Here is an 18,187-nt window from a genome sequence, read left to right as displayed (position 1 = left end):
TCCTCAGTTTTTGGAAGTTCCAAATTCCCACCAACCTGGCAGACATGCAACCCTGCTGGAATGGGAGGGGAGCCCTCACCGGGCAGGAAGGCAGAGAAAGGACACATCACCTGGAGCAATGGCTGCTGCCAAGGGCTCACCCCAAACTAACCAACGACCTAGGATATCATGCTCTGTTTTCTAAAACTTGTAACTTAGCTTTTCCTGCAAAATTTAATAATGATGTGTCTGACAAAGGAATGTGTTTTATTTGGTCAGTGAACATGGTAAAAGCACGCTGAGGGATTCTGGTGGGCTGAGGGGCTGATGTGGTTGTAGGGCAGAGGAGACAGACTGCATTTCCTTTGGTTCTGAGACTGCCTCGGCAGGATGCATTTCACAAGCACTGCCAGATCAAGCTATTTGTTAGATTTCATCCTGATTTGAGGAGCCTTTTTTTAAAATTACACCCTAAAACACTGCTCAGTAATGAGGACATTTCTACCAGTGCACACACAGTGAAGTCATTATTGAGCAACTCGGAATGCCCCCGTTTGTAATGATCTGCTGCTTTAAAAGTTATGAGAGCCCTTCAAATCATCAGGTGTGTGGCTCTGCGAGCATTTGAGGGCAGGGGAGGGAGGTGCTCACCAGAGATTCACCAGGAACACGTGCTCGATCTCCTGCAGGATCTCCAGCTCCCTGAACACGTTGCGCACCTCATCCCTCTCGATGCACTGCTGCTTGTTCATGTATTTCATGGCGTACATCTTCTCCGTGTCTCTCTTCTGCACGATGCACACCTGCCGTGGGGAGGAGGAAAGAGTCAGTCACATGTTCCACATGCTCTTTTGCTGCTTTAGGGGCTGAGAGCCACTCTGCTCAGCACCTCAGCCCCTCAAATATCGCCGATCCCCGGGCTGTGACTTGCGACCCACAGACATCAGCCGTGCCTGGCTCGGGAGCGCACGGGCTTCGCTCCACCCCGCTGCCCATAGCTAGCTGCAGCTGCCCCCAGGGCATGGCCGCCGGCTCCGGAGAGCTTTCCAAAGTGAGAGCTTTTCCAAAAATTGCCTCTGGGAGCTGTGGGAGAGACCTCTGGGCTCGCTGTGTCGGGATGGAAAGCGGGGTCAGGCAAGCAGGGGTTCCCCTGCAGTGTCGCCTCCGTGATGCTCACAGCCGCGGCTGCCCAGCTCAGCGCGGTGGGTTTGCCCTGCCGCACCATCGCTGTGCTCTGCAAGGGGGAAATAATCCCCTTTGGGTCAGCAGAAAGCGATTAAAATGCCAATTTGTTACAGCAACAACCAACAGCTGGCCCAGAGGGACACCCCGGCGGCTGTCCCCGGAGCTCCGCTCTGCCTGCCGGGCTGGCACGGGATCCCCACAGATGGCCCTGGGTGCCTCCCTCAGCTCCTCTAATGACACCTTAATTACCCAGGTGACTGCTTGTCAAAGAGCTAATTAGCTCTCCCGGTAACTACTTTTACACGAACTAATGGCATGGCTACTTCTGCTTTAATTACGTGTGCCCTCCTTTAATTATCAGCCACGTTGGTGATTAGGATGATCCGGATACGTTCCTTTGGGCAGTTTGGCTCACCCGGGCTGCCCCAGGCACAGAGCAGGTCCCGCTTAGCCCCTGTGGGAGTAAGAAAAGGGAATTTCTGCGGACGGCAGGAAACCGCAGCCGGGCGGGAGCCGCGAACACTCCGCACCTCGAAACGCTGCCATTAATAACCATTTGCCGGTGCTAATGGTGCTCAGTATAATATCATCAAGGACACGCTGCGGCAAGGAGGTGACAAAATAATGGGTGGTTATCGTTAGCCTGATAAACCCCCCAATTAGCGATGCGCAGGAATTACCGGGATTATTTTGCCGTCGGCGTTACAATTACGGCGAGAGCTGAAAATCAGGTGTTGCAATAACATTCTGCACACCTCAGACCTCCCGTTAAGGGCACTCGGTGGGCAGAGGGGTCTGATCTGTTTCCCTGGCTCTGGACCCCTCCGGTGCCCGTGGGCGAGCAGAGCCCATCAGCTCCAGCCGCCAGGGACTGTTCCAGGTACAAAACACGAGGAAAAGCCTCCTTCATGCTAACTTAATAATAATAATAAACGGCCTACCGCGATGCACATCACCAGCAGGATCCAGCCCCTGCCTAGAGCAGGCTGAACTGGTTGTACATTCAATAAACCAGGCAAAAATAACTTTATATATTATAAATTCTTTGAGCAGCAAAGCCCTAACAATTTCCCTTTAAAACATGGTCATTGGTGTAGAACTGCTCTGAAAACAAATCTCCGGGTAACAGCCATCCAGGCACTGAGCAACATTCTCTCCTGATGTCAGTTTATTCCACATTATGGCTAGAAGCTCATTAATTTCTAGCTGGTTTATGTTTTAGGTTGTGACTTGCTGTACTTTAATTTAACGAGTATTGCATGTTATTCTGATGTCATTTGTCTCTTGTTTCTCCACAGTGAAAATGGGAGCCCGGTATAATAAATGAGAAAATGATGAAAACTTCATGTACTCCGTAATTATAATAAACAGTTCTCTGAAATGGAACAGCATCACCTTCACACACAGCAACACCAGTTCCGGGCACTCTGGAAATGTTTGTTCTCTGATTTCTGGGAAAAATGTGGATGTCAGTGGAGATGTCTTTCCTGCAGCTGAGCCCCGTGGAATGAGTGGGGGCTGTCCTGTGCCCACGGGAGCTGCTCTGTGCCCACGGGAGCTGCTGCCCTGTGCCCGTGGGCTCAGCCACTCGGTGCCCCTGTCACAGGCAGGGACCATTCCTGAGGTGCCCCTGCGAACAGAAACGCAGTGACACACAAGATGTATCTTTCTGGTTTTGTGCTTCTCCGTTCATGTATCTGCTCCTGGGGAAGGAATAAATATCTATTTGGGCACAAGTCAAGAGTGCATTTTTTAAATTAATCCTTTTTCAGGCAAGTGTACAATGTGGAGCCAGGCAAGCAGCAGAAATGACTCTGTCCTCATTCTGCACAATGCAGCCGCACAAAAGGAGTGTTTGGTGGTTAAATACAGGCATTAGGAAGAACGAGTGGAGCGGAGCCAGCCCTGCCAGGCAGAAGGCGGGCAGCAGCTGGGAGTGGATTGCTCAAGACACAGCACAGAAAAGCTCTCACAGAGTCCCACATACCCCAAGCATTCCCACTGCCAAAGGGGTTGTGTGCAGCTGCTCACAATGCAGGGAGGGCTGGAGCCCCAGATACCATTCCAGCCAGGAGAGGGGAATGGAACAAACCCCTCCCGAGACAGTGACAACACCTTGTGCTGTCACCTGAGCTGGCAGCTCACCTGCATCCATACATTTCCCAGCCTGGCACACTTTCCCAAGTAGGCTTTGCCTTTTTTCCTTTAGAAATCAAATAACTTTTTCCCCCTGCTAATTCTGAAGGAATTCACTGAGCTGAAATCACCACTCAGACAAGAGGTCACCTAATCATTTCATAGCATGTTCTGACTTATCTCAGCCTTGATATGCAGGGGCAGCACAATTTTCCTGGGCTCAAGCAAAAGCCAGTGGTTTGCATTCTGGGCAGAATCCATGGAGCTGGTAAATAGTGGGGATTACTCTTTCTCAGCTGCACAAAGACATTTCTTCCTTCTGCATGTGCAGAGGTCACCCAAAGTGAAGATACTCGTGACCCTCTGAGGGATGTCACCGTCACGGCTGCTGCACAAACCCACAGCTGACTCAGGGATCTGCCTTTCAGCTCTGAACTGGGAGCACTGGTTTCCTTCTTTAATTTCTCCTTCTTTGGCTTCTGCCTTTGTAAGACGAGACCAATGCCCTGTAATCCTTCCACACACAGACACTCTGTTGACTTCGGCTCAGAGCCACTGGGACGTTTCAGCCTACAAGCCTGGAGTTCACTTATTTTGTTTTTAGAGCAGAGTCAAGGCTTAGAGTCAGCCAACACTACACGTCTACATCAAACACCTTAATCCTACCCAGTTCTGAACCGTGGCCAGACACTGCTCTAGTTTATAAAAATGCTTATTTGCAGTGGTTGCACCTTGCCCACATATATTGATTTCTCCTCCAGCTTCTGCTGGGTATTGATCCCTCCCTGTTTTCCCCAATATCTGTAGAATGGCCATTTTACCCGAAAGGTTGAAATTTGAAATGTGGAGTATAACCATAAAATTGCCCATGGCACCCAGAAACATCAGCAGGCTTTGGGACTGCCTGGGGGAAAATCTCTGCTCTGGGGGAAGCACAGCAGCAGCCTCAGGAAAAGTGTTGAGGAAATGGGAGATTTGAAGCTTCTGGAGCAAGAAGAACTAAGTTTTTCATTCTGAAGGAGCAGAAGCAGGGACCAGGCACTCAACATGATGCACAAACAGCTCGAGCTTGTTTGACAACTGAGTTCAGTTTTGAACACTAAATTTTACTTTGGAGACAGGCTGGACGATTGTGTTCACTGGTTTCCTGACCTTGCTGAGCAAAGAGCAAAGCAGTTGAGAAGGACTTTGCTGTACCTATGCACTGCTGAAAGAATAACCTCAAAATATTGACTTCTGACAAGTTCATCTCCTTTAGCCAAGTTCTCCTTGAATGGCTCAGATCTTACACCACAACAGCACTCACTTTTCCCAGAGTTTTAATCCTTTAGGAAGTGGCTGGAGGGAAATTCCTGTCACCCAGCATCCCCAGGACCCTTCTGCTTTAGTCTTGTACCAAGAGCTGCAGGCAGAATCTTGCCAATTATCTACCAAAGAAAAATTAAACAGTTTAAACTCTCAGCTGCCGTCAGAAAAGCTGCAAACAGGGGTCACTGCTCTGGACATGGCCACAGCTGCACAGGACACAGAACCACTTCCCCTGGTGTTTAAATGCATCTTTGTATCCATCATGTGTTATGATGGTGCTGTTGGCAATTAAAATGCAGTCCTTCCCTGGTAATTAACATCTGTGTAATACTGGTAATCAAAAAGTTCATAACAATTTGTTCTACAATTCTCACAAATATTAAGGATAAAATCAGCTAATAATTTTTTTTTAGGCATAGCCAAGAGAACAAAGCTTAAAGCTGCCTGCCAGGTGTACCTGCAGTGATATAATCACAGTATCAGGGATTCATTAGGCACACGAACCAGGGGAACAGCTGGATGGAGCTCTGCTGGAAGCATCTCCCACAGGAACCCACCAGGAGCAGCTTCCCTACCAGAGCAGCCCAGAAGGGACACCCAGCACCTCAGGGTGCTGTCCCTGGAAGGAGGCTGACCCGAGTTTGGAGCTGAGCAGGAGACTGGAAACACTAAAGGCTGCCTGCAGCTCCTCTCCATCCCTCCAGGGCTGGTCCTGGGCAGGGAGCTCTGGGCAGGGAGCTCTGGGCAGGGCAGATCATTTCAGACCTACCCTTAGTGGGCAGTGGGTCTGGTGGAACTCAGAGGGAGCTGTGGCACCAGGCAGAGTGCTGGGCCAGGGCTGCAGCTGCACACAGCTGCCCATGACAGTGACAGTGACACTCACCCCACGCTCAGCAGGGACACACAGCTATAACTCTGTCTGATCCTGAATCAAAACATACTTTGACTCAATCAAAACCCTTCACTGGCTGACTGTGCTGCATATTTAAGCAGCACTCTGGGAACAGCTCTGACAGCAGTGTTTCTCCCAGCCATTATCTCCAGCACACAAAGAGCCATTTGCAAGACCAGGACATCTGCTGCCATTCCCATGGCCACCTCTCCTGTGTGCCAATGACCCAGCCCAGGGGACACCAACACGTGACAGCTGCTGGCTGTGACAACAGCACTCCTCAGCCTTTCCACCCAGCTCACAGAATCACAGAATCATAGGAGGGTTTGGGCTGGAAGGGGCATTGAAAACCACCCAGTGTCACCCAGCCATGGCAGGGACACCTCCCACTGTCCCAGGCTGCTCCAAGCCCCAGTGTCCAGCCTGGCCTTGGACACTGCCAGGGATCCAGGGGCACCACAGCTTCCCTGGGCACCCTGAGCCAGGGCCTGCCCACCCTCACAGAGAAGAATTCCTTCCCAGCATCCCATCTGAACTCTGCAGTTGCAGAAGCAGCCAAAGGAGTGACCCCCAGGAGCCACGCTCTGAGCACAAGGTTACCAGCTCAACAAATCTGCCTTCACATCTTTAAGTGCTGATTTTGTTTCCGTTTCCAAACACTTGCCATATTTCACTCCTTAAGATTATTTTTCATGAAGTCTTACAACTTTACTTTTTCCCTGCTGAAAAGCTGAGCTTTTCCACAAGATTGATGGACTCGTTTGTCAGAACACCATAAATCATTAAAGTCTCTTTTATGCAGCACTGCTGTTTGCTGCAGCCAAGTTGTAACAGCAGCTGATGAAACTTTTATTCACAGCAAGCCTGTTGGTGTTTCCAGGTCGTGTCAACACTTCCATAAAAAAATCTCTTGCTCAGTTGCTTATGCTAGAGCCAAAAAAGTCTCCTGACCCAAAATAACACCTGCTGTTCACAATAGCATCTCCGTGTGCTGTATATCAGAGTACCATAAAATCCCAGACTGGTCTGGGTTGGGAGGGACCTTAAAGATCAGCCAATTCCACCTCTTTGCCATGGGCAGGGACACTTTCCACTGTCCCAGGTTGCTCCAAGCCCTGTCCAACCTGGCCTTGGACACAGCGGCTCCAAACATGGGCAAAGCTAAGCTTGTCCCTATTTTTTTTCCAGAATGAGCCTTGCTGTGTCTTGCTGACACAAATGGGACAATCAGCACACTGACACTCTGTCAGGAAAAGCTCTCCTCATTGGCACCCTGCAAACAGGGAGCTGGGATTGCCCAGTTGGTGTCTATCAGGGAACATTTCCTAATTTCCCTGCAGGAGATCATGGAAGGGGGTGCAGAATGTTATCTACAAGGTCTGAATGCTGTGATTTAATGCAATTTAAGGTGCTTCAAAGTAAGCATTTCCCTTTAATGTCATGCTGAGAAAATAAGGTCCCATCAGACATTAAGCAGATGTTTCTGTAATTGAGTTTGGATATGGGGGATTATTTGACTTGCAGCTCCAAAACACACGTAGACTTCTTTTCCTCAGGAGAGGCACTAATCCAAATAAACAAGGAGAAACTGAAGAAGTGACAGCAGAGAAACCTAAAGAACAAAAAGGAAAGAGGAGCATTCTTCTTTGCTTTTGCTTGTCCTGGTTCTCCAGCTCTCTCCCTGCATGCCAGCTGTGCAGCCTCACCACCACCAGACACCCCAAACCTGCTGTCTTCACTCGATGTTAAACCCCAAACCTGCTGTCTTCACTCGATGTTAAACCCCAAACCTGCTGTCTTCACTCGATGTTAAACCCCAAACCTGCTGTCTTCACTCGATGTTAAACCAAAGACATTTGGCATCATCTCGGTCCATAGCCTTGGGCCCACCTTGGTGTGGCACGGCATGGGTTTGCTGACCTCAAGGACACGGAGCAGAGCCTGGGCAGGCTCTGGAGGGGACAGGGCTGTGTTTGCAGGGTGAGGACAGCTCTGCCGAGAGCAGGGAGGAGGACAGCCCAGGAGATGTGTTCTGGAGCTGTCACACTGCCTACGGAAAGGCTGTTCGGCAGCTACATTTTTGTCTGGCTTTAGTCACATGCTCAGAGATCTCTGCTGGGCTTTTCTTTTTCAATAATTAAAGAAGAATGAGGAAAATTCAGACCAAACTGCAGAGATCCCTGAAGACACTGTGACCCATCTTCTTTCAGCCTTTTGGATGGATCCAAACCTGGATCCACCATTTCCTCCAGCTCAGTAGCACACCAGAGAGTTACATGAGGACCTGGAGCTCTGTGCATAACCACAGCTAACAAATGTTTCCTGGATAAATTGTGCAATGTCTTCCTGTGGGTGACACACATTTTGAATTATGTCTAGTATTTGGAGCCATCTCTCCTTATGTACATGGCTACATTCTGTGAGAGGCAGGTCAAAGAGGCTTTTTTTTTTTTTTAGCTACATATTTGACAGATATTGGGAACAGAAAGCAATCTAATTACTTCCAATGAAGATTGGAGGGCCTTATTTAATCTCTGGACGTAAATTGATGTTGAAGTTCCCTGACCCCAAGGCAAGAACACTCGCTGTGCTGTTTTGAAAAGCCTCATCACTCACCCTGATCCAGCCCTGACGGGCCTGGCATCGAGACCCAAGTGGCCCCAATGTCCTCGTTTGTGCTGCTGCCACAACACCCCCCAGGCACCAAAGTTTTCCTTCTGTGCTGAAGGAAATAAACACAGGGCTCTTTTTCCAGCCAAAAAGAAGGGGATACTCGTGTTTCACGGTGCAAAACCCTCAGGAGGAATCAATGCCACTTGCAGCCAAATGCTTAATTTTCCCTTGGCAGAAGCTTGCTCCATTGGGCTGCTGTTTAGCAGCAGATTGCACAAAGGGCTCACCCTGGAGGAGCAGCCACAGAGGCTGGGGAGATGGAGATCCCTGCAGAGTGGGTACAGGGGCTGGGATGTGCCTGGACACAGCCAAACCTGTGCTCCTCCTGGCTGCTCTCCTTCCCCTGTGACTGACAGAAAGGGCTGTCTGACCCCAGGGAGCCTTCAGAAGCTTCACAAGCCTTTCTGTCAAACCTACCAAACACCACTGAAATATATCCCAGTACAAAGGCAAAGAAATACTCTCTGTATCTCCACATTTCTCCAGGATGGGACTCCTCTGCCCAGAACACCCTGCAAACCTTAGAATCATGGAATGCCTTGGGTTGGAAGGACCCTAAAGTCCATCCCATTCCACCCCTGCCATGGCAGGGACACCTCCCACTGTCCCAGGCTGCTCCAAGCCCCAATGTCCAGCCTGGCCTTGGACACTGCCAGGGATCCAGGGGCACCACAGCTTCCCTGGGCAATGATCTTGATCTCTCTGACAGAGACAGTAGCAGGGGCTAAGATCATGTTTTAGAGCCGAGCAGAGCTGATCTGAGAGCCTGAGGGTGCAAAGGCACCCCGAGCTCTGCCAGGAGCACACTGGGGGCACAGTCCCACTGTGGGGTGGCCAATGCTGCATCCTGGAAACAGCACTTGTCCAGCTGGCAGCTGGGAAGAATGGGCTAGGGTTAGGTAATCTTCAGTGTGGTTTGGTTTAACTTGCTGCACATGAACAGATATTTCATACTGCATTGCCCTTTATTGAGAGGAATTTTTAGCACTTACTTTTGAAAAGAATTTTTAGATCAAAAGTAATAACATGGCACAACAATCTTACAGCAACTCTGTGAGAGAACGACAGGAACAGAAGGATTCTCGATGGATTTTGGACATAAATAGTAAGTAAACGGGAGGTGAGGGTGGAAAGCAGAGACACAAAAGGCTTCTGTTTAATAAATATGGTTTCTTTCCATGCTTTTCTTTCGTTAAAAAAAATCTCATGGGCTTGCAGTCCAGAGTATTTTCTGAAGGGAGGTGGAGTCCCTGATCACACAGATCAAATATAGTCTATCCCAAACATGATGGGTCAGTAAGAATAAAAAAGCATTGAGAAAAAATTAGAAAAGCTAATTTGCAATTGTCAAAGTGATCCTGTAGTCACAGTTTTGTTTCAGAGAACAAAATGGCCAGTTGGTATGAACATGGAAAGCACCAAATTTAGAATTCATCATTTTCACTCCTGATATTTTAATTTTGTGGAACTATTGAAACAGACATGATTTTGCTATCCACATTAGACAACTAACAATGTCCAGGCCATTTCAGCAGGTGATCCTGGCTGGGCTGCAGCTGAAGGCCTCTCACTCCTCACCCTGGGCTTGGCCAACAGCATCACCAATGGACAGAGCTGGGGGGAAAGGAACCCAAACCCACCTAAATCACACCCTAATGCCTATGCTGCTCATTCTCCAGTCCCTGGCCATTTTCTCTGGAGCCCTTTGCAGTGACAGCCTGAGCAGCCTGACCTTTCCCAAGCCCATCCTCCAGTGCCATTTCCCCAGTGCTGAGAGAGCTGTTGAGCACAGAGATGCATCAACAGACACAGAAAGAGCAGGTGCCATGAGAATTACCCATTTCTGTCTCTTCCTCCCAAATCAATCCATCCATCTCGGGCAGAGCAGGCAGTGTGGAGCAGAGCAGTGCCAGGGCACAGCTGCTGGCAGCCTGCTTGGAGCCTTAGGGAGCAGGACTGGGGTTCTGGAGATCTCTGCTTCTGGAGATCAGAGGGTTCTGGAGATTGGGGTGTCTCCTGGCTGTGGGGCTCCGTGCAAGAGACCTCCTGGGCTGGATGAGACACCCAACCCTGCACACAACCTTTCTGATCCACCTCCAAAGGTGTAGCCCACAAGAGCTTTCCCACATCCTCTTTTTTCTCATCTCCACAGTCTACCAATGTTTCATCAGGGAAACAAGGCAAATCAGCCCCTTGGCCTTAGGAGACAGGAAAAGAGGCAATTTCAAAGGAGAAAGGCAGGCAGGAAAACTGGGAGGAACAAAAGTACATGGTGTGCTCATCGCTGGGAAGGACACTTCCTAGCAAGCCTGGCCCACATGAAGGCTCTGTCCTTGGCTCTGTCCTGGGCTCTATCCTGGGCTCTGTCCCTGCCTCTGTCCCTGGCTCTGCCCCGGCTCTGTCCTGCCTCTGTCCCATGGCAGTCCCAGCACTGCCACTGACTCCAGGTGCCCAACAAAGGCAGTGCCTCCGACTGCAGAAAATTCTCTCAAATCCCTCGTCACAACACTCGTTTCTATTGTTAGTTGTGCACCTGTTGCATCAGTTTCCGCTTGTGTTTTTCATGTTCCATCATTAATTCATTGCTGAGACACAGGAAATCCCAACGGCCTTGTAGTGGCTTGTGGGCAGCTCCTGCCTTCACCACAGAAAACCAGAGCAGAACTGTATGCAGCCTTACAGAGCTGTGTCCATGCAGTTCCCATGAGATTCAGATCAGTTTCTAAGCAGTGCACAAACACTTCAATAGGAATTCCTGAACTTTAGACCCACAAGAAGAAATACATCCTGTGAAGAGGAGAAAATCTCCTTTCCACAGACACCACTGACTGATGGTGCTGCCCAGAGTAACAACAGGGTACATCCATGATCCTCTGGACAAACCCAGGCAGTGTTTTCCTTAATAAACTCTATTTGCTGTATCATGCTGATGTATTCATCATTTCATAGGAACTGAGGACACTGCTCCTTATCCTTTATGACATTAAGTGGTTTGTAATTGGATTGTCCAGCCATGAGCATTAACACAACATCCCAAACACACAAGCTGCAGCTTCCAAGGGCCTGTGTGGACCTCAATGTCCAACACAGCTTCAATTTTATTGTTGCCAAAAGCTGCATCTGATGCTGGAACCTTCCATCTCTCAGTTCCATTTACGAGCTGCTGGGGGTGTGTGCTGTGATGGCTTGTCAGAACAAAAACAAGATCCAAATGCTGGTCACATTTCAGCCTCTGAGAAATTTATAATTATCATTAGTGACAAAGGATGGATTTTCTACTTTACAAGTGAGACTTTTTATGCTGGCCATGTGAGAGCTGCAGTCAGGTGTGGCTGCATGGCTGGTACTGAGGGCAGGAACAGGAGATTGTCCTGAGGGCAGTGCTAACAGAACAATAATCTGATTGCCAATTATTAATCTGATCAATGCCAAAACATTCTGCTTTTTTTCCTTACAGATGGATGAATGTTTATGGAATTCAGTGATGCATTTGGGCTACGACCCACAGAATCCTGTAGGCTGGAAAAGACCTCCAAGATCAAGATCCAAACTTTGACCAAACACCACTTGCCAACCAGGCAAGAGCACCGAGTGCCACATCCTCCTTCCCTGAACACCAGCAGGCAGGGATGGGGACTCCACCACTTCCCTGGGTAGCCTGTTCCAATATTTCTTCAAAACCAGGTCAGCCTGACCCAGCTCTATCCTCTCCTGCTGCCACTGCAACTCCTCTTCCTCCTCCTCCTGCAATGCCTGCAGCTCTCCATCCCTCACCCACCTCGAGGCTGGTCCTTCTGGCACAAGGCTCAGGGCTGGATTCTGGCACATCTGCTTCTCAACAGGCAGCATATGCTGATCCTTAAAAAGGTTTCCTCAGCCGAAGACCTCAAAATGAGATGGCATTTGGGCTCAGGAGGGGAGGGGGAGTGGGGAGGGTGTTGAAAAACCCATCTAAGAGCCAGGAAGAACCTGAGCAGCTGACTGCCATGGAGCCTCGGTGCACACACAGGAATTCACGTGAGACAACATTGCTGCTGACAGAAGCCACAGCAAGTTTCCCTGTGCCAGCAGCAGGAGCTGCCTTGTGCTCCAGCTCCAGACACCACTGCTGCTCCCAGGCTGAGCAGAGCTGCTGCCAGGTGCTCAGGATGCAGCCTGCCAAGCCAGCCACCACAGGGTCACCTCTGCCACGGGCCAGGCCAGCCACTGTGGGGACATCAACCACCTCTTTCCCACTGGCCTGAACCACAGCCAGGCTCCAGCACGGCTGCCAGCAGTGCCAGCCTCACGGGGACACCTGCAGGGCTGCCCAGGGCCATCAGAGCGTCTGGGGGGAGGACAATGCTTCTGCCCTCTGCTCTCCTGCAGCTCTTTCCTGTCCATAGCTCCCTGGCTGCTGAGTGAGGGTCAATCCCACCTCCCATCCCACCTGCACTCCCACACCAGCCTGACTCATCCACAGGGAATGATGGAGGCTCAAACCAACCCCAGGCAGTTTCTAATGCAAATGTTAATAAGGCACTGGCTGTACAATAACAACAGAGTGGGCAGCTTGTTTGATAAATCACTGTCTTTTGAAGTCTGGTCTTTCAGAAACCCCAAACAAGTCCCCAGTGGGGAAACACAGGATAATCCCCAGCTCCTTCCAGCTGAATTCACTGCTCACTCAGTCACTCCAGACCATTCAGTGGCACTGCCCACTCTGTAATTTTCCTCCTGCTGCCCCCACAACCTGGGGTCCAGGCAGTGAGGCAGTGCTGGACTCCATCACCCTGCATCTTCCCATGCTCTGCCCTTCTCTGTCCCATGGCTTTTACCCATGGCATGCTCACAGCTTAGCAACATCCAAGAGAGAAGAAAAATCCCTTAGAATTGCCTGGGAGATTGGCTCAGAGGGAGGATCCCTGGCTGTGCTCTGTGTTTTCTGACACTCCTGCTCCTGGTCACTGTCCCCAGCAAGGGAGCTGCTCCTGGGCTGGACACAATGGTGGAGCATATTGTGCAATCAGAGAATCACAGAATCATGGAATATCCTGAGTTGGAAAGGAGCCACAAGGAGCCCAACCCCTGGCCCTGCACAGACACCCCAACAATCCCACCCTGTCCAAACACTCCTGGAGCTCTGGCAGCCTCCATTCCCTGGGGAGCCTGGGCAGTGCCCAGCACCTCTGGGGAAAAACCTCTTGCTAATGTTAATGTCCTTCACATCACTCCTGCTGCAGTTTCCAATCTCCTGCCTGGAGAGCCTCCTGCATCCTGCAGGACTTCCTGGGCAGCCTCGGGGCCAAGCAGGACAGGGCCTGAGCAGCCCAGGCTGGCCCAACACCAGAGGCTCTGGGACACCCCAGGACCCACAGACACCCCTCAGCTGGCTGTGCCCTCTCAATAACCAGGACATTGAGACAAAGCCAAGACACCCTTGTCTCCAGAGCCTGCCAGCAACACGGAGTTGACATCGAGTGAGAGGAGCAGTGTGACAGGGATGTGTGTCCCAAGTGTGTCCCTAGTGTGTCCCAAGTCCCTGCCTGTGGCTCTGGCAAACTCTGAGTCTCATGTAAGATCCAGGACAACAAAGGAAAAATCAAGGGCAAAAAAATTCTGTGGCAGCTAAATATCAAGGGATTAAGTTTCCAGCCTTTCTTTTGGGGGAAAAATCCAACATTTATAAAGCTGGAAAAAAAGAAAATGGATCAAGCTTGTGTTGATGTCGAAAAGGGATTCAGTTGAGAATAGACTTGAAGGGAATTTTATTTATGGTGCAGCTACTGGGTGGGCATTTGTGACCTTTAGAAAATGGATTAAAGCCTTTCTATACCCAGCTCCAGGCTGTGTGAATTATTAAAGCAACAAAATCATGAAGTAATTGTGCAAAGCAACCCACACACAGCCAGCCTTTCCTGGGAGGGTCAGTGCAGAGCTGAGCACAGGGATCAGGATCCCCAAAAACTGAAGAGAAAACTGAAATCCAGACCCCCATGGGCCTCCAGCACCCACCCCAGGAACACTGCTGCCCTCTGGAAGATTCCTTTTCCTGCTGCTGCTCATCCCAGCCCCAGCCCTGGTTTAATCCCCTCTTTGCAGTGGCACACAAAGACACAAATCCATGCCAAAAAACTTGGGATGTGTTCTTATTTCTTCACAGCAGTCAAGTGTAAATAATGAATTCCCAGAACCCCATCCAGCATTTATCCCTTGGAATGGGTGTTTGGGGCTGGAGAATCAGGAGGGAAGCCCAGGTGAGAGGAGCAGTGCAGGAGCAAACACCCTCAGCTGCCTCACGGATCAGAGGGATGGCGACTGAAGCCAGGAGAGGACAATTTTTAACAGGGAGAGGTGTGGATCCTGCAACACCACCGATGCCTTGGGATTTCTGTGTCCCATCCTGTCTCTTGTGGAGCACAATGAACCTCAGAGCATGATAAAACAGAGCCACAAACTGCACCCCATTCCAGAAACCCTTTCCTGGCTGCTGCTCCTGGGAAATGGCATCAAAGCAGCCAAAACCTGAGCAACTGCTGCTGCTTGGAAAGGAGCCTGGGCTACAGGAGGAACACTATGCTGCTATTGAATTACTGAAAACCAAATAATATCACCTCTAATATGTGTGGGAAATATTACATACTTGCTAATTGGAGTAAACATGGAATTGAACCTGGCCTTCATTTGATTAATTGTACCTTAAAGCCAATTAAACTCATCTCTAGAAAACAGAAATTGGCATTTATTGCATTACCAGAGCCATAGCTCAGGGGCTCTCAGGCTCTTCAAAAGGGACTTCTGAGTTCCCCTTTCCTTCTTTTCCTACAGTTCCCACACCAAGGACCTCACAGCTTGTCCTGAGAGGTGCACAAAGTGACCATGGAAGGAGATGCTGTGCCCAAGGCCAGCGCAGGAGCTGCTGCCATGTCCTGTCACCATGAGCTCACAGTGTCACAGCTCCTCAGGTCACTCACACACACCAAGGGAGGCTCTACTCAGACACAGACACTGCCTCCTAAATATCTTCCTGAACACAGGCAGAGTGGTTGAATCAAGCACAGCAACTAAACCACTCCTAAGTTTCCAATACCACTTGCCAGGTGGGTAGTTTATGTTTTCTGTAATTAAATGCGAGTTGTAAATGACTTGGTAAAGGCAAAAAGCTTTTTTCAGTGTCAGAGGAAATTCAGCATATTGACATAATAATCCAGAAAGATGACAGATGAATCATTTCAGCGTTTTGTTGAAAGTGTATGTACAGTTCTGACACCTGATAGACTGCTGTGTGCTACTCTCAACCTTCCTGCAATGCTAGGAGCAGAGTGAGCAGCCACAGGGAGCAGCTCTCTTCAAAGCCAAAAGGGTCCTGCCCTGGGATAAGAATTGTTTTTTCTTTCTTTCATGTTTTGAGCAGAATTAATTTTCCAGATGCTGCTGCTTAAAAGAATAAAACCTCCCTCTCTGGAAAGTTTATATTTGGAAGTGTGAATCTTCTCCTATCAGCTCAAAACAAAAATGTGAGCTGCTCTTTTTCGCTCAGGTTTTGAGTTAGTGTTTGGTCGTTGATGGTGAGCTGAAGACAAGTTCTTGTTCTCGCCAGGAGTGACTTTCCTCTGCTGTTTGCCTCATCCTCACAGCACAAGGGCTGAGCTGGCATTTAATCATTCTCCATCGTTCAATAGAAGCCCAGAAATCTGACAGAGCTCTGCTGCAAGCTTTTGCTCTCCCTGCTCAAGGGATGTGGCTGCAAAGAGGGGTGACTGTTTCAAACACCCCTCAGTGACTTGCACGCTGCTGGCAATCCATTCTCATTAGCCCTGCACATCCCAGGAGGACTTCCATGGAAGCCAGCAGGGATTCATGTGGGCAGGTTGTGCCAGAGCAGGGAAATCCATCTCCTGGTGCTCCTCAGTGAACTGAGGCTGTAACAAAACGTCTTTGCTAGGAAGAAGGACTGATGGCAGCCCTGGGAGTGACAGTGGTGCCTCTCCTGACTCCCAGAAAAGTTGGACTTTCCCCATACAGACTGCATTTTGTGCTGCTACCATTACTCAGCACTGACACCACTTAATACACTGTAGGTATTCAAAGAGATTTTCAGTCATTGGTAAAAATTTGGGTTCTTCTGGCCAAACAGGTCTCAGATCTCCTGAGAAATTTCTGCTTTTGCCAAGCTTCCATCTTGCAGCCATGCAAGGACAGCAGGCCAGGCTGCTCCCGAGGCCATGGTCCAGTGGGACACTACCTGGTCAGGCTGTACCACCCAGAGGGAAGGCAAAGGACACTTGGGTCATCTCCAGAGCAAAATTTGGACTTTCTCACCTTCATGGCACCAGCTTTTGATCAAAGTATGATGGGAGAAACCAAGATGACCCAACCAGAGGGCAATGTGTGCAGGTACAGCTTTCCCAGAGCACTCAGCTTGCCCTGTTTGTCTCACCTGTGTTTGGGGACACTTGTGCCACCCTCTGAGCTGGGCTGGGCCATCCCCCAGCTTTGATATCACACATCTCACACCATTTCCAGGCCATTCCCCCACCAAAGCCCCAGTCCAGGCACCACACGAGTGTCACCTGAGCAGGTGACAACGCCAGTTCAGCAGTTTGCAGGGATCACCCCTGGGCTGTCACCCCACAGCTGCTGTCACCCCACAGCTGCTGTCACCCCACAGCTGCTGTCACAGACACAGCTGACTCGGCTGCACCGAGGGGCACAACTGCTGCTGGCTCACAGCAAAACAAGGGTGACAAAAGCACTGCAGAACTCCCAGTGCAGTGCAGCCCTGTGCCACCCTGAGTGCCACGCTGGCACTGCCAGCTCAGGGGTAAATGCTGTGACAGTCACCTGCAGGGACACAGCAAGAGCCAGCGGAACGGGGAATGGAAAAGGACTAACAGCAGGAAACCAAGCAGTCACTGATTCTCAGAGATACACAGCTTCTTGATCATCACCTCCCACATCCTCCCACATGCTTGGCAAGAAAAACCAGTTAAAAATAAACAACAAAACCTCTTCAGCATAACTGATTTCTGATTGGGAAAACAGCCCAGGACTTCACAGAACCCTCATGATCAGTGTGCCAGCTCAGTCCATCACCAAGGACAACTTCCAGCCCCTTCCTGACTCACTGCCCTTCTCACAACCCAGACAGCCCCACAGAAAACTGAAAACATAAAGAATGTCGCTGTGAAATGGCCACAACTGAGCTGGTAATTAAAAATACACCTGTTGCACCAAGATGCCAAGAATTCAAGCAATGCCAAATGGCAAAAAGGTATTTTCCTGAACATTTTTTCTGTGTTGACTAAGCAGACATCATAAAAAACCCGAAAACAGCCGATTTCAGCCTCATTACTGTTCCAATAACCCACAAGTACATAACAGCAGACACCTGATAAACCATGCAAGACCAATTGCTCAAGCCTACCTTTCCAAAGCTTCCCTTCCCAATCGCCCGGAGAATCTGGAAGTGGTCAAAGTTCACTACAAGGTAAAGAGAAAAGAATTTACATTTGTAAATGCTTTACTGCAAATAGGCTTGCATTTAAAAAAGAGAAAACTACAGAGCGTTGGCCAAGGTTTTACTAAAAGTTTGCCTCTGGGGAAGTTTTAGGACAGCAGCTGCTTTTCTTTCAAGTCTCTTTTCACCTGCTTGAGGGAGCTGGCAGAGGGTTGAATGAGGTTACTGAATTTAGCACAAGTTAAAATACAGCTGTGACCTGTGGGGACCCAAGGGGAGCCTCACAGAGCTCAGAGGCAAAGTGGGAGTGTGGTGAGACCCTCTGCCCCGGGCCCCTGTCCACTGCCCCACAAACACTGCCCCACAAACACTGCCCCACAAACACTGTCCCACAGCCCCCCAGCCCCACAAACACTGCCCCACAAACACTGCCCCACAGCCCCCCAGCCCCACAAACACTGCCCCACAAACACTGCCCCACAGCCCCACAAACACTGCCCCACAGCCCCACAAACACTGCCCCACAGCCCCACAGCCCCCCAGCCCCTGCCCCCTGCTCCCCCCTGTGCACAGGC

General features: G+C 49.9%; 1 protein-coding gene across 4 annotated transcripts in view; it reads right to left on the bottom strand.

The window, feature by feature from the left end:
- STK32C (serine/threonine kinase 32C) overlaps positions 1 to 18,187 on the bottom strand; it is a 60,579-nt gene that overhangs the window by 7,311 nt on the left and 35,081 nt on the right. Inside the window, exons 2-3 of one of the 4 annotated variants that reach the window (XM_085064563.1) lie at positions 17,580 to 17,635; positions 631 to 782 (exon numbers count right to left, since the gene is read on the bottom strand). In XM_085064563.1, coding sequence (XP_084920689.1) covers positions 631 to 782; positions 17,580 to 17,635 — 208 coding nt within the window. Of the gene's footprint in view, positions 1 to 630; positions 783 to 868; positions 890 to 1,075; positions 1,296 to 17,579; positions 17,636 to 18,187 lie in introns of those variants that run through there. The other 3 variants (XM_085064564.1, XM_085064565.1, XM_085064568.1) reach the window with 3 other exon arrangements.

Source organism: Lichenostomus cassidix, chromosome 6 (genome assembly GCF_008360975.1).
Source record: "Lichenostomus cassidix isolate B80296 chromosome 6, HeHo_3.0, whole genome shotgun sequence".
Taxonomy (NCBI): Eukaryota; Metazoa; Chordata; class Aves; order Passeriformes; family Meliphagidae; genus Lichenostomus; species Lichenostomus cassidix.
Note: the sequence above shows the minus strand (reverse complement) of the source record. Positions and strands in the feature narration are given on the sequence as shown.